Below are 16,206 nucleotides of genomic sequence, written 5' to 3'. Positions count from 1 at the left end.
TAGGAGGATGCCAAAAGGTGTGCCACCTTTTTATTCAATTACTCTGGATTTAGAGAATGATGTTGAAAGTTTATTTTTCACTTGGTTAGACTATAATAAATTTAGTTTAATCCTTTATCCAAGTGTGAGCAAACAAAGTTTGCACCTGAAAGTATCTTCAGGACTGGGGTAAGGTAGTATAACACCAGGCAACTCGTTGCAAAGGTGGACCAAGCTAACATCACTCCTATCTCAGTATCTTCCATAATGCAAAACACATCTCCTTGCATATATGTATAATGTTATGCATTAAGGGAAGGGCCACTACCCAGACTAGATTAATCGTTGCAAAGGTGGACATTTGTCCACCTTTGCAATGATTTGCTGGTGTTGTACTACCTTACCCCAGTCCAGAAGATACTTTCAGGCGCAAACTTTGTTTGCTCACACTTGGATAAAGGATTAAACTAAATTTATTATAGTCTAACCAAGTGAAAAATAAGCTTTCAACATCTTTCTCTAAATCCAGAGTAATTTAATAAAAAGGTGGCACACCTTTTGGCAACTCCTATAGGTAAAGATGACCTCGCTATTGCTTCTGCCTGGTATCTCCAATTCTGTGCCTGGCTCCCACTGAAGAGACCTCAATAAAGGTCGAAACTAGTCTGGGTAGTGGCCCTTCCCTTAATGCACATAACATTATACATATCAGCAAAGGAGATGTGTTTTGCATTATGGTAGATACTGAGATAGGAGTGATGTTAGCTTGGTCCACCTTTGCAACGAGTTGCCTGGTGTTGTACTACCTTACCCCAGTCCTGAAGATACTTTCAGGTGCAGGCTTTGTTTGCTCACACTTGGATAAAGGATTAAACTAAATTTATTATAGTCTAACCAAGTGAGAAATAAACTTTCAAGATCTTCCATTGATTATTACTCCTTTTTGTTGAGGACAATGTTTCTTTAATAAGTTCTTGGATAAAAATGTTAAAAAGGCAAGGAAAGAGCAGGAATTCTTGCCTAACTCCTTGTTTGATCAAGTTTTTTTAGTCGTAGTATTTTTATATTGAACTACTGCACGTATTCTGATAGTAGTTTGAAACACCTTAGTCTTTCAATAGATCACAGTATAGTGGCTGCTCTTCAAAGCACGACATCCAGACTCCAACCTAGATCATCTGCGGACGATTTGGTGCCCGCATAGTCTCAATGGCTGCCTTGATGCTTCTGTTCTAGTGACCTCATCACCAGAACGATCACACTGCAACAGTATGAAAGCAACTCCGACCAGCATTGCCTTTCCATGTGTGAGGCACAAATGTGCAGTGGCTAAATAGGATTCTGACTTGCAGGCATTCAATCATAATCCCACATCAAGAGCCTAAAAGCATTCAGCTTGAGATGTATGCAAAGCATGACATGGCCATGCACTAGTCAACCTTTGACTTCCCTTAATAGAAGCAGCCTTAGGGCAATGATGGAGTCCGGCACCTCGCTAATGCCAAGTCAGGGCCAACCATGGATTCGGCCAGTTGAACTTACACCTCTCCAGTATATTATTAATTTGTCAAGCACATTATTTACATTCTCATCTTAACCTAACTTAAAAACTACCTCAAATCTATCTTATTTCTAGTTGCTAATTCCTCACCTACTCCTATTTGAGAATGTCATTTTCATAATATGGATATTATTCTCACATTAATTGATTTGTGGTGTGTTCATACCACTGAACCACCAAATTGATCCAACGAGATCACCATCGCTGGAGAGTCAGAAAAGAAGGTTCCCAACAATTGCTGTGCTGGGGCAGGGATTTAGGATTGAATGGAGTACACCACCTCCTCAAAAATTTAACGATGGTTGCTAGATGGTGACCAATTTCCCTATGATAACTTGGCACAATAGGTGGGATGGCAAGTGTCCACGTCTCTAAGCGTAGCACTCGGCATTCTCTCTAAGGGATCCTCAAAGAGGTATGCTGGACCTTGCCTTCTGCACAGAATTTTGTTAGGTGCAATTTAATGCACCATATATAATCAGGCTCCCTCTGATTATACTCTCTATAAAAAGATTAATATAAATTGGCTAGTTTATATGACCAGCAGAATCAGGGCTCTACTCGCCACAGCTAAAAATAGTCCACCTCAATGAGAGTTATGTTCACTCCCGCCCTATACCCTGACCTCAATTGATATTCTGTCACTCAAACATTCAAACCACTGGCCAGAAAGCACATCGGCAGCAACACCTTAGTGTTTCGAAGTCTATGTTTTTCTGCAGATGTGAATAAAGTTCTCCTTTATTCACATCTGTAAATTATATGAAGCAAGCTTGAAAGTGATAAATGCATTAATTCATTTTGTTCCATATATTCATTAATTAATAAACTCATAACAATTACTTAGTTCAAAAAACAAACATATTTTTCCTTTTAAAAAATTCAGATTCTGTTTTATGTTATAGATAACAGTATATAAATACAAGACGAGTGATTTTACTTAATATTGAAGAGATTGCTTCAAAAACTGACTTTTGTTTTATCTAGTTATAGTTAATATAATATTCTCAAATTTAATATTTAGAAACTTTCTTATCAACAAACTGGTACAGCAAAATGAGAAGTTTCAAACTTAAATGGTAAAATCTGTTAAAGATCATAGAGAATTGGAAAATAGCAAATTCAGACACTACATTCACTGCAACAATAGAAATTCATTTTTTCCAGCTTTGTTAAACCCTAAGAAAAATTCAACCTTGTGATAAAAACAAATGTTAGAAAAAGAAGCATAATTTAATTCTACAAAAACAAAATTACCAAAATTCCTTTGGTTTCTAGAGCAGAATTTCCAGATTATCTAGCTCTCAGTCCACCAATAAGTCTAAAGATATAAAAGAATTACAATCCTTTCATGGGTGTGATATTATAAAGAAATCACTACAAACAAAACTGCAGTAAGCCTTTCCTGATATGAACATCACACAGCATCCACTGTAAATGGTTTGCAGATTATACAATCATTTAAGATGCTAAAATTCCACTAAAAATGGGCATTTAGGATTTTTTTAAAACAAATTTAATAATATTTTCTTAAATGGTAGTATAATTTTTTCAGGTTGATATTTTATCCAAATTCATTTAGCTTAAATGATTATTTAAGAACAGACCATTTTCACTATTCATAAATTTCTAATAATAAATCCTCTAACTTTCTTATGACAAAACATCTCCATAAATGAAACTGCTCATTAAGTTTGCTATATGTGTGTTGGAATTGAAATCCGTTATAAGTCAAAGACTAATTTATATATTCTGACAAAAATTATAACCTGAAATCTTAGTATAACTGAGATTTCAGGTTATAATAAAATTAATATATTAGAATATATAAATCAGTCCTTGACTTAAAACGGATTTCTGTTCCAATGATCCTGCCATAGGTCAAAAAGGTTGCAAGTGAGAAATCACTATATCAGGGGTCGCAAACTGGCGGCCTGTGGGCCAGATACGGCTTCGTATCCAGCCTGCGACCTTAATGATTTCTTTTCTAAAAATCAATGTTTCTAACATCCTGCAGGAATGAAAGCAGAAAAAAATTCAAACTTCTAAATGTTTTATGACAGCTTTAAACAAAATTAAAACTTATTACTATAATTCTTTGTACCATGTTTCGATCATCAAATGTTATTTGATGATAGAAAATCTTTATAATAAAAATAAAAATCTTTATTTTTGAAAGTCAAAATTATGTATTTAAATAATTTTCTTTAAGTATGAATAAAATGTAATTGAACTTATATTTTCTAAACCTGTTATATTTTTAAAATTTAAAAATAAAAATGGTTATAAATTTAAAATTTAAATGGCAGTGTAACTGTTTACGTAAATTGTAAAGGCCTGGCAACAAAAGGGCCTTTGTTAGAGCCTTTCTGTTTTAGTTGATGTTTTGGTTCACAAAATAATATTGAATACGGCCCACATCTGATATACATCTAATTGACTGGCCCTTTGCTGCATTTGAGTTTGAGACCCCTGCACTATATGAACCATAAAGGATGTGTTAATAATTAATGTGTCTGAAAGCTAAAATGTGAAGGTCTATTTTGTTTTATTTTTAAACTACTTTTACTCTATATATAGTGAAATAACAGATTGAACAAATTATAACATAAAAAAGAGTACTGTAATAAAGCATGATCATACAGTGCTCATGTGCACTTACCAGCAAAATAATCATCTAGAAGCACATGGAGAAAGTGTAGCTCTTCAACGTTGATTCTGCTGCTGCTTTATTAATTGAATGATTCATCAGAGGAAGTAGGGAAGGCTAGGAAACCAACAAATTCTTTAAATTCAGGAATTGCAACAAAGCATTATGAGGATGACTTATTGGGTGTAATACTTATGGAAGGTCTAGGCTCATCTTCAGGGGATGACGTGACAGCAAGAGTGGGCTACTTTAAAAATTTATGCATTACACCCAACTTAAGTCTTCACAGTCTGCCTTTTTTCTTTTCTGCATAAATGGTTCTATAACAAGCAATTGCAGTTTGCATCATTTTGTTTACTTTGCTACATTTCTTAATGTTAAGGTCCATTTCCTCAAAAAATCAAACTGACACATTAACTAAGGAAGATGCTAATGCCAATTTTTTTTATTTCCCTGTATATTTTGGGGGGGGGGGATTTGTTTCTTTTGCTTTCTCTCTCTCTCTCTCTCATTTGAGAGCTCTTTTTCCACCAATTGCTCTACATCTTAACTGTCAACCTTAGATGGTATCACTATCTTGTCACTAATCTCTTGTAATGCTTTGTAGAATCCTGTGAGTATATGAACATGTATTTTCAGTTGCTTCTTCCATTCATATACTCACCAAACTCTATGCTGCATCTACATTCTTTGTATAATGCAGGATATTATATTCTTTCCAAAAGTTTCTGAAGATTATTTTACTCTCAGTAGCAGCAAGAGCCTGAAAACACAATTATTTTTTAAATAATATGCCTTAAAGGCAATAATAACATCCTGGTCCATAAGTTACATGCATCATAAGTCGGGGATTGACTGTATATGTAATATTATTCTATAGCATCATTTCTTAAACTTTTTGAGAGAATGCAGAACTCTACTTAAAAATTTCTTTTTTTGAGGAGCCTCATGAAAATCTTCATAAAGTTATCAGAAAGAAATGACACTGAACAGTTGTGTGCAAATTATTTTAATCAAGAAAACGGACAATAATACCTAATATTACAAATAATAAAATAGCATAGTAACATAACAGTTCTAGAATAAGTTAATTTAAGAAATATTTGCTCACTAAACAAATCCACTTTCACATAAGTATGTTGAAGAAAAATAGAGCAGTGGAGGTAATGTACACCCATGTCACATACCTGACTTAATATCAAACCATCTTCCTGTACATCCTTCTAACTAAATCTAACTGATTTACAACTCAAATAGAGACTATGTATTGCTTAATATAATGTCCCATTTACACCATGTAACTGGAGCATTTTGAACAGCTTTTCTCTTAGCACCTTGTCATATGCAGTTTCCAGATCAACAGAACTGAAACACAGATCCTTGTTATATTCCCATGATTTCTCAACTATTTGTCTTAAAGTTAAATCCTGACCACCTCTGTTTGGTGTGAACCCATCTTGTTCCTCCCCTAGCTTGTCCTTCACAATTTTTCTTAGCTGTTTCACAAGAATCCTTGCATAAATCTTACCAGGAACATACAGCAGAGAAATCTTGTAATTCTCACAATCAGTTTTATTCCCTTTTTTATGAATTATGCAGTGTAGCCACTGTAAAACTTTTATACTTCCAATTTCTGGTTGAATATCATCTAATCTAGCTGCATTTCCACATTTCTGGTTCATGATAGCTTTTTCTACTTCAAGTACAGATATATATTCAAGATGGCATTTCTATTGAGTGTTTACTACCAGCATACTCTCACTGCTTGTTTCATTTAGCAATCTTTCGAAGTGATTACTCCATACATCAACAATATCTTTATCCTCAGTTTTCATGTCTCCCCCTTTATCATCTCTAATTCCTTTTACAGTACTTTTCCCTGAATTTCTAAGCTTTTTCAATAGCCTGCAGAATATTTTGCAGGCTATTGAATACTACAAATAAATACCACCTTCCTGGTATCTATTTTCTATGCTCTTACCAAAGTCTTCCCATGACTTTGGTTTAGCTAATTTTACACTATCAATGCAGTGATTTTCAATTCTTTAAACCCAGTTTCATTTTTTGTCCTATTTTATTATAACTGGTGAATATTGTTTACTGTGTTCCTTGAAGATAAACTCATCCAAAAGTTGAAATATATCTGTAAGATAACAATTTCATGTTCCAATCTATGTTTTTTTAAGAATTACACAAAGTCACCATATTTGTCTAAAAGAAATATATTTCTTCACTCAGTTTAAACTACTTCTTAATATTTAACATCACAAAAAAATAGCAAACTGCCCATGTTAGTTTGCTATTTTATGAGAAAAGCTCATTTCACTGCATAATATTGCAAACAATCTTGAATTCAGAGAGTTGGGCTTTAAAAAATTTACTGTTTTAACAGGCACTGTTAATATCTGATTCACTCAGCAATTAAACTATTACTTGATATTTTTTGATGTATCTGATGGTGCCCCCTACCAGGCAATGTTGGTATCCTTGGGCGATTGGGCTGAAGGTCTTCTGATGTAGGTTTCCCAAATTTGAGGCCTTCAGAAGACCTTCAGCCCAATCGCCTAAGAATACCAACATTGCCCACTAGGGGGCACCATCAGGACTTTAGGAGAAATAATAGCTTCCTGCTTCTTCCTCACTATTTGTTGTGCCTGTGTCTTGTTCTTAAGTTTCTTGAAAATGGCAACGTGACGTTGCCGAAATACTGAAGTATGTTAAAATTTATTTTAATGTATATCCTAGTTGACGTTGTAATTTCCTTAAATTATTTAGTAAAAAATGCATAACCAACGTCTAAGCCTTTCTACGAGAACTGTACATAATATATATCATTAGACTCTTCATATATGATGTTGGACTTGCAAAGCATTTAAACAATCACCCAACAAAATTAATAGAAGAAAGGTTTAAAACTGTCAATTAATGTGATATTAAATCCCACATTGTTTCAAAACCGAATAAGAAACTCAAATATCGGAATCAAAGAGTTTCATTCCGAATATAGTAAACTATAAAAGTATCGGCAGATACTAGCGTAAGCCAAAGCACGTAGTACAAACTAGGGCAACTCGTAGCAAAGGTGGGTAAAGCTCTGATCACAATTATGTAAAAACACATCTCCTAGGAGATGTATGATGTTATACATTATGGTGGAGGTCACTACCCAGACTGGTTTCGACCTTTATTGGGGTCTCATCAGTGAGTAGGTAGATCAAATTAATACTGAGGGTATAGCAGAAAGAACTTATATACCCTGCTATATGAGTTGTCAAACAGGTGCACCCATTAAATTACTTACCTGTTTGACAACTCATATAGCAGAGTATATAAGTTCTTTTCGCTATACCCTCAGTATTAATTTGGTCTACCTACTCACTGATGAGACCTCAATAAAGGTCGAAACCGGTCTGGGTAGTGACCTTCCACCATAATGTATACCGTCATACATCTCCTATGAGATGTGTTTTTACATTATGGGAAATACTAAGAATAGTGATCGGATCTTTACCCACCTTTGCTACGAGTTGCCCTAGTTTGTACTACGTGCTTTGGCTTACGCCAGTAACTACCGATACTTTTATAGTTTACTATATTCGACATGAAACTCTTTGATTCCAATCTTTGAATTTCTTATTCGGTTTTGAAACAATGTAGGATTTAATGTCCCCTTAATTTAAATAATGTTACATCGCCAAAATGAAGCCTATTGGCTCTTTATTTAAGTGATGTATTTATTTTTTACTAAGGCTTAAAAAAGAGATAGTTATTCCTTTCTGATTTCCTCAAATGAAACACAAGGGCATACTGATGCAAACTGAGTTCATTTAGACTTGCAATATTAAGTATCAAAAGCACAACTGAATCAAACTGTTTCCCATTTAAGAAGAAAAGTTTTGTTACATTAATAAGAATGTTTTTAGATGCTGTATATTAATCATACAAGTGTGTGATTGAATTAGAAACTGTTTGTAGTATAACACTTCATGTACATTATTCTTTCTATTAAATGCTTGTAATGAACACCAAATGCTTTAGAGATGTCAAGAGCAACAACATATTTCTCCAAACCCTTACATGGCATGAGTCTCCGGTGGTTGAGTGATGTAGGCTAAGAGATCGGCTGTGGTTCCCGAGTGGCAGAATCCATACTCATTGTCTTTTATTAATTAGTGAGCTTCTAAATAAAGGAGAAGCTGACTATTGATATCCTCCCTCCATTATGTTTTGGAGAGGAATGAGGTGATGGCAAATTTTTGTCTCTCTTTCTCCCTTTTTTGGACTAGGCTGAAAGCATGTATCTTCATGCATTGGGAAAAGTGCCAGCTAATTATACAGAAGTTTATAAAGATAACAAAGGAGCACAACTTTTGAATACTAGTGGGGAGATGTTATCCTGACCAAAAGACTGATATCTTTTGGTCTCGACATTCTTTTGATGCCTTTTTTTTTTTTTTAAATCAAAAGACCGCGAAAGTATATGATGCTTTGTTTCTGGTATAGTAGGAGATGATTTTTTTAATTTGATCCATACACAAAAGGCCACAAGACCTATAGCACATGAGTGCCATGTGTGGGCAAAGAAGAAAGGAGGAGTCTGTTCACATTTTGCTTATATTTGCACATATTTACCTTAGTAAACTATGCAGGAGTTGAAGAATAACTGCAAGAAATCAGCTTTATCTTTGGGTTCTGCAACAGCACAGCCATCTGAATGTGTGTGTGTGAGTGAGTGAGAGATGAGCAGTTGGGTCCTATGTCCTTCCTTTGCAAGGCACCAGACAGCATGAGTTCTACATAACTTTTAATATTTAATCTGGTACAGTCTTTAAGCTGTTCTATTTCTAACAAAATGAAATGGTTCCCAAGAAATAAATACCAAACTGCATGCGATCAGAAATTAATATATGGTATGGAAGTAATATTCATAGAAACTTATATCTCAAAAAATATTTAATTTCATATTTGTGTATATCTGCACCACTGTAATGTCAACAGTGATGACATCCCCTTTAGTTGGGAAGACTTGAGTTCAACTCCAGTTAAGGATATGAGAAATATTTTACATGGGCTTTTCTACTGGAAGTGAATTGGCCAGTCTCATATGGAGAATAGGGTTTTTTTATCCTTCAAACAGACAAATCAGCCAGAAAATACATGCACTCAGAATACAGAAAACTACATAAATTGAATTAACTGCCATATCAGTGTTACCAGTGAGTTTATAAGAAGCTAAGCTATTTAGTTTAAACAAGCCACTGGCCTTAACACAAACAGAAGAACACAGGATATGATTTTTTTTATATCCTAATACTGGTGATCACATAAGAACGGCATTACTAGATGTTCTAAAAAAAACATAGTATATATTTTATTTCTTTTGAAAAAAATTTTAACAATCTAGAATAATTAAAGCATAAGGAACCACCATGATGAGTTTATTTTACTTTCAAAGAACCATATTCATTTTAGCAATTAATATTTTAGTATTACTTTTTTTTACTTAGTTTACTTTCAAAATTAACATAATGTAAAAATTTTAGAGAACCAAAATGGCAAAATTAGATAACAAAACAAAAAAAAAAAAAAAAGGTGGGTGAAAGGAGGAATTTCATCACACTTGCATAAAATTCTGTTAGCATAACTTGAAAATACTATTTCCAAAGAGTTAACTAAGAATTATGTTTAAAAAAAAAATTACCTTAAATATAATGCTAAATTATGTTAACTGAATTAACTGTCATGCTAAATAATGCTAAATTATGTTACCTAAGCATTTTACATGTAGCATGAAACAAATCAATGGATACCACAGTATGAAGAACAAACAGCTATGGCATCCACCTTAATAAGATGTAGGACCTCCTTTTTTGCAATGGCTGCAGCAATCCTTTGGGGACATACTTTCTACAAGTGTATGACAGTGATTAATGGGAATTTTGGACTATTCTTCCTGTAGGCATGTAATGAGCTCCTGGACTGTTGTGGGATGGTCCTCCCTTGGTCTCATCAGATGCTTTAGTTCATCCCACAACGTCCAATAGGGAGATAATGGCTCTGTGAAGGCCAGTCAAGTGTGGTGATGTTCATGTCCACAAGCCATGAAGTTATAGCAGCAGCCTTATGACCCACAGTGTATTGTCTTGCTGAAAGAGACAATGGTTAGTTCTGTAGAAACACCACAAAGTAGGATGCGTTGCATTGTCCAAAATGTTCAGATACCTCTTAGAGTTCAATGTTAATGGCACCACAAACAGAGGTCTGAGGCTAAACTAAGAAAAACAGGACCATTCCATCACACTGCCACCTCCAAATTTCATAGTTGGGAATATGCACTCTGGTAAGAGACATTCATTGGGCATCTGCCACACCCACACCCGGCCATCTGCTTAGGAGAGGGTACATGTAGCATTATTAGTTAATCCATAACACAGCTTTCCAAGCTTCCATGTCCCACTGTACACTCTCTTTGGAACACTGAAGACAAGTTGGAGGACAATAATTGCAAAAAATCAGTTTTATCTTCAGGTTCTGCAACAGCAGAGCCATCTGAGTGTGTGTTGGTTCAGGTAATGTGGGGCTGGCATAGTTTGGCCCTACATGGAAACTTTGCATTCAACGTGTTGGCCAACAAATGGTGTGTTTGCATATTATCCTTCGTAGCAACCTATAGTCATGTTTAGTGAGTGTGGTGGGTTGTCCATTGTTGGTAGTAATTGCAGTTGACTCCTTGCACTTTCATCTTAGTATGGTATCACTGAATGCTGACCTGGGATGATCCAATCTGCTAAACAGATAGACCTGCAACATTGCATCATATCATAACACCTCTTTCAAATTGTCTTTCCCTTCTCGCAGTCATTTCACCTAGATATCGTTGCACTGACTTGGGAGCATCATATTATTCTTCCAATTTATACCGGCTACAAACAAGACTCACTACACAGCACGATGATGGGAAGTGTCTGTCAACTTCTTTCCAAGCAGTGTATATTTAACTCTCACACTATAGTAAACTCATGGGAAACATAGGAATAATTTGTTGCAGTGGATAGTTTGCTATAGTGCATTTTCTTTGGAGTAGTATTGTACCAATGGGATTAAGATCAGGACTTTGTTTGTCAGAATGAGTGGCTTTGTTATAATAGCATTTCCTGTTATAACAGTTAATTTGTGAATGAGAATTTGCTAGAAATCCTGTGATTTTTGCTAAACTGTGAAATTGAATCAAAATATTTGTTACATGGATTAGATGGAACAATCCCTGTTAAATGTCATGATGTGATATTTAGGGGGTTTATTTGCTGTCATTTTGCATTATCTACATTATACTTATAAATCATAAAATTTCGCTTTAGTAAGCATTTGAACCAGACCTTTGCATTAGCGACTGTTGCATAAAGCTTATGCAATGTGCAACAACTGCTAAAGCAGTTCTATAATAAATTAAGGCTTAAAGCTACTATAATAATTAAGGCAAAAATGCAGTTCTATAATAAATTAAGGCTTAAGCACTGGTTACCGAACTTGCTAAAAAAGTTAATAATTTCGAAACGTTTGAATATTTTATGCTCTCAAGGCAGCATCTCCAAGGAAAACAATGGATAAGTGAAGACTAACTAGTAACAAAACAGACTTTTTTTTTTATTTTGATAAATTTTTAAACTAATATATAAACAAAGTATGTAAGAAAGTTCTAAAAAGAATCAAAGTTGAATAGCTTTAACAGGTTAACTGTATACCCAACTATACAAACATTATTGAGAAAAATTTGAAGCAGTTTGAAAACAAAAACCAGACTATAGGGTCTCAGTGGGAAACTCTGAAGAAGACATTGATTGATTCAGCTAAGGAGGTATATGGTGAAGTTGTCTATAAGGATAAAAAAACAACAACCCAAGGTGGATACAGAAGAAGTTAAAGGAGCAGTCCTGGAAAAGAAGGAAGCATATTAAAAGTTCCTAGTAAATAAGTTGGAATATGTCCCAAAAGAATACAGAGAAAAATGTGAGCAAGCTAAGCTATGTATAAATGTAGCTAAACAAAAGTGATGGGAAGACTGGTAAAAATATAGAAAATAAATATCAGGAAGGTGGCAAAATATTCTGGAGCTATTGTAAAAAGTTAGAAATGGAGAAGTGTATTGTAAAAGGAATTGAAGATCATAAATTTGACATGATAACTGAAGATACGAATATCCCAGATGTTGGGAGTAATCACTTTGAAAGGCTGTTAAACGAAACAGAAAAACAGTAATAGAAACATACTAGAACATTTTCAAGAGAAATGTCATGAGTACATATCAATACTTAAAGTAGAAAAAGCCATTAACAACTTGAAATGCAGATGATATGTAATCACAAATGCTTAAGTATGGAGGTATAAAAGTTCTGCAGTGACTACACTGCAGAATTCAGAGTGTCTGGTCGGAGGAATTACAATTTCAATTACAGAGGAATTCTCACAAGGGAGTGAGAATTCCTCTGTAATTCTCAAATTACAAATTACTGGATAATAGCTGTAATAGTTCCCTTCTATTAAAAAAAAAAAGAAAAAGAAATAGAGTTGAATGTGAGAATTACAGAGGAATTTCTCTACTAAGTGTTCCAGATAAGATTTGCAAGCACACTTTAAAAGAGGTTGAGAAAGACTGTGGAAGAGGAACTTGGAGAAGAACAGCTGGGTTCAAGCCAAATACAGGTTGTCAAGATCAGATTTTCACTTCACAACAAATAGTTTAGAAATTATGGGAATATGACAGTGATCTGTACTTAAGTTTTGTAGATCTAGAGAAGCATATGACAAGGTGCCCAGAGAAAAGCTTTTCAAAACATTACAATTATAGTGAGTAAATGGAACAATACAATAGCCTATATTTAAGTTGTATGTCTGCAGATAGAACTGAAGGTAATACAGGAAGATGGTTGGATGTAAAATCATTGATAAACAAAGATACACATTATCTCCACTCTTCTTCAAGATCTATATGGCTCACATAATGAAACAAATTGACATTGGTGTAAGCATGATATTAGAATTGGAGATATCAAAATTAGCTCTTTGCTTTATGCAGATGTTGCACTCCTAAATACATCTAGTGCAAGTCTCCAGGATTCTTTCTCTAACTAAACAGAATAATAGCTTTAACAAATTTGGTAAGGGGTGCTTAAGGGTCAAAGTTGTATAACTCAGAGGAGACCTCCACATAGCCTTTAAAGGAATGAGGAGAACCAACCAGGGCTTCTGACCTAATGTCCAATCCTCACCTTCTCGAGGTGCACACAGTTAGGAATCTACCTGGATAGTGAACGAACAAGGATGGGCTGGCAATTTGGGATTTAGCTGACCAAATTGCACTCTTATTGGCTTAAACCAAAATATAAAATGATGGAACAACATGACAGAATTTAATGCAGGCTGGGGCATCGTCCAGTTAAACAAGGACCTAGTTGTTTTCGCCAGGGAACCAGAGCAAACAGCAAAAAGTCAGTTACTGGAACAAATCCTGAAACACATCCCAATTCAACATCACCAGAGTTCAAGATCAGTACTATCAACATAAGAAGCCTGAATGGCAAAGAAATGAAACTAGCTGAGGAATTGGATAAGTACCATATTGACATATTAGAGGTGACTGAAACAAAAAAAATGACAAAATCTGATGAGATTTTTCTGAGCAATAAATACAAAATGTTATATTCAGGCAATGAATGACAATCAGGGAAAAGAAGGTGTGGCTATAGTATTCAACACTAAATACGAGGCTAATCTTCTTGAATGGCAAGCAATATCAAGTACAGTAATGTGGACAAATATCATAATGGGGGAACTGGACAATGAGACTTATTTGTGTAGAAGGTCCCATAGAAGGTTCTACTAAGATAGAAGTGGAGGAATTTTTTGATGCTTTAGAGAAAGCAATTGACACAATGAAAAAGGAAAAGTTGGTCCTTGTTGGGGATCTAAATAGCAGAGTAGGAAATGATTGTCAGACATACAAAAATATTTTGGGAATACTTGGCAAAAAGAGCAAAGTTAACAATAATGGCAAATAACTGTTGGATTCCAGTCAGGACACTGACTGGTTATTAGAAACACAATGTTCCAATATAAAAATGTGCACATGGAGAGAAAAGGCAAGTAATAAGAAAAGACTCGCTGACTATGTTATTGTTGAGAATTATGTTTTCTCACTGGAGCAGGACACTAGAGTGTATACAGAGGATCTGAAATTGGGAGTGATCGCCATTTAGTCTTGAGCAGGATAAAATTGAATTTGAAAAGAAGAACATGCAAAAAAGTTTAAAAGCGAAAAAGTTGAGCAGCTCTCAGTTAACTGTAGACTAAATTACACAACATTATTCAAGAAAAAATGAAAGAGTTTGAGTATAGGAACCAAACCTTGGAGATTCAATGGTAAATTCTGAAGAAAAGATTGATTCAGCCAGAGAGGCATGTGGTGAGGTTGTCTGCAAAGATAGAAAAATCAGAAACCCCCTGGTGGACACAGGAAGTTAAAGAGGCAGTGAAGCAAAAGAAGAAAGCATTTCAAAGATTTCTGGCAAAAATAAGTCAGCTTGTACTCTTAGAGAATATAGAGATAAATGTAAGAAAGCTGAACACTGTGTAAAACTAGCTAAACCAAAGTCATGGGAAGACTTTGGTAAGAACACAGAAAATAAATACCAAGGTGGCAGCAAATATTCTGGAGGCTGTTGAAAAAGCACAGAAATGAACAAAAGAAAGGTGTAAAAGGAATTAGAGATGATAAAAGTGACATGAAAACTAGAGAAAAAGATATCCTTAATGTATGGAGTAATTACTTTAAAAAATTGCTAAATGAAACAATCAGTGACAGCACAGTAGTAAAAAACACTCAACATGCATGCAATCAGGAATACATATCCATACTTGAAGTAGAAAAAGCCATCAAAAGCCTGAAATGTGGAAAGGCAGCAGGAGTAGATGATATGTGACCAGAAATGCTCAAGTATGGAGGCATAAAAGTCTTACAGTGGTTGCACTACACAGTTCAGAAGGCCTGGACAGAAGGACAAATTCTAGATGATTGGAATAGAGCTCTCATAGTACCCATATATAAAAAAGGAAATAAAACTGAATGTGAGAATTACAGAGGTATTTCCCAACTGACTGTTCCTGGTAAGATTTATGCAAGTATACTTGAGAAGGATTGTGGAAGGGAAGCTTGGTTAAGAACAAGCTGGATTCAGGCCAAATAGAGGCTGTCAGGATCAGATTTTCACTTTACAACAATTAGTTGAGAAATCATGGAAATAGAGCAAAGATCTGTATTTAAGTTTTGTAGATCAAAAAGGAATATGACAAGGTGCCAAGAGAAAAGCTATTAAAATGCTACAGTTGTTATGGTGTCAATGGAGCATTATATCAAGCAATACTTAGTCTTTATTTGAGTTGTAAGTCAGCAGTTACAACTGATGGATGTACAGGTAGATGGTGTTATTTTAAATATGGTGTCAGACAAGGATGTACATTATCCCCTCTGTTATTTATGATCTATATGGATCATATTAAAAGGAAAGTGGTATTAAACCTGATATCAAAATTGGAGATGTTAATCTCAGCTCTTTACTTTATGCGGATGATGTTATACTTCTAAATAAATTCAGTACAAGTCTGCAAGATTGCCTGACTAAAAGGAATAATTGTTGTAATAGATTTGGTATGAAAGTCAGCAATAACAAGACAAAGATGATAAAAATAGACAGAGGCATCGAAAATATCAACTGCATTTTTAATGGAGAGCCTACAGAAAAAGTAAAACATTTCAGCTACTTAGGCACAATTTTTAGTAAAAATGGTAAATTAAATATGAAAATGACAACAGAATCAATAAAGCTGGTATAGTAGGAAGTCAACTTGATCAACTGAATCAATTTATATGGAATAAGAGAGAAATTAGTCAAAACACTAAATTAGCTGTAATAAATTTAGTTTAATCCTTTATCCAAGTGTAAGCAAACAAAGTTTGCGCCTG

General features: G+C 34.6%; 1 protein-coding gene across 4 annotated transcripts in view; it reads right to left on the bottom strand.

Moving 5' to 3' along the window:
* LOC150104472 (uncharacterized) overlaps positions 1 to 16,206 on the bottom strand; it is a 209,024-nt gene that overhangs the window by 34,285 nt on the left and 158,533 nt on the right. The window contains exon 10 of one of the 4 annotated variants that reach the window (XM_090395656.1): positions 2,798 to 2,861. The exons of the other annotated variants lie outside the window; for them this stretch is intronic. Coding sequence (XP_090251782.1) covers positions 2,834 to 2,861 — 28 coding nt within the window. The 3' untranslated portion in view covers positions 2,798 to 2,833. The remainder of the gene's footprint in view (positions 1 to 2,797; positions 2,862 to 16,206) is intronic. 4 annotated transcript variants of the gene reach the window in all.

The sequence above is a fragment of the Typopeltis vanoorti genome, chromosome 7 (genome assembly GCF_054136105.1).
Source record: "Typopeltis vanoorti isolate ZY-2024b chromosome 7, IOZ_Tvanoo_1.0, whole genome shotgun sequence".
Lineage (NCBI taxonomy): Eukaryota > Metazoa > Arthropoda > Arachnida > Uropygi > Thelyphonidae > Typopeltis > Typopeltis vanoorti.
The sequence above is the reverse complement of the archived record's forward strand: the minus strand, read 5'-3'. Positions and strand labels throughout refer to the sequence as shown.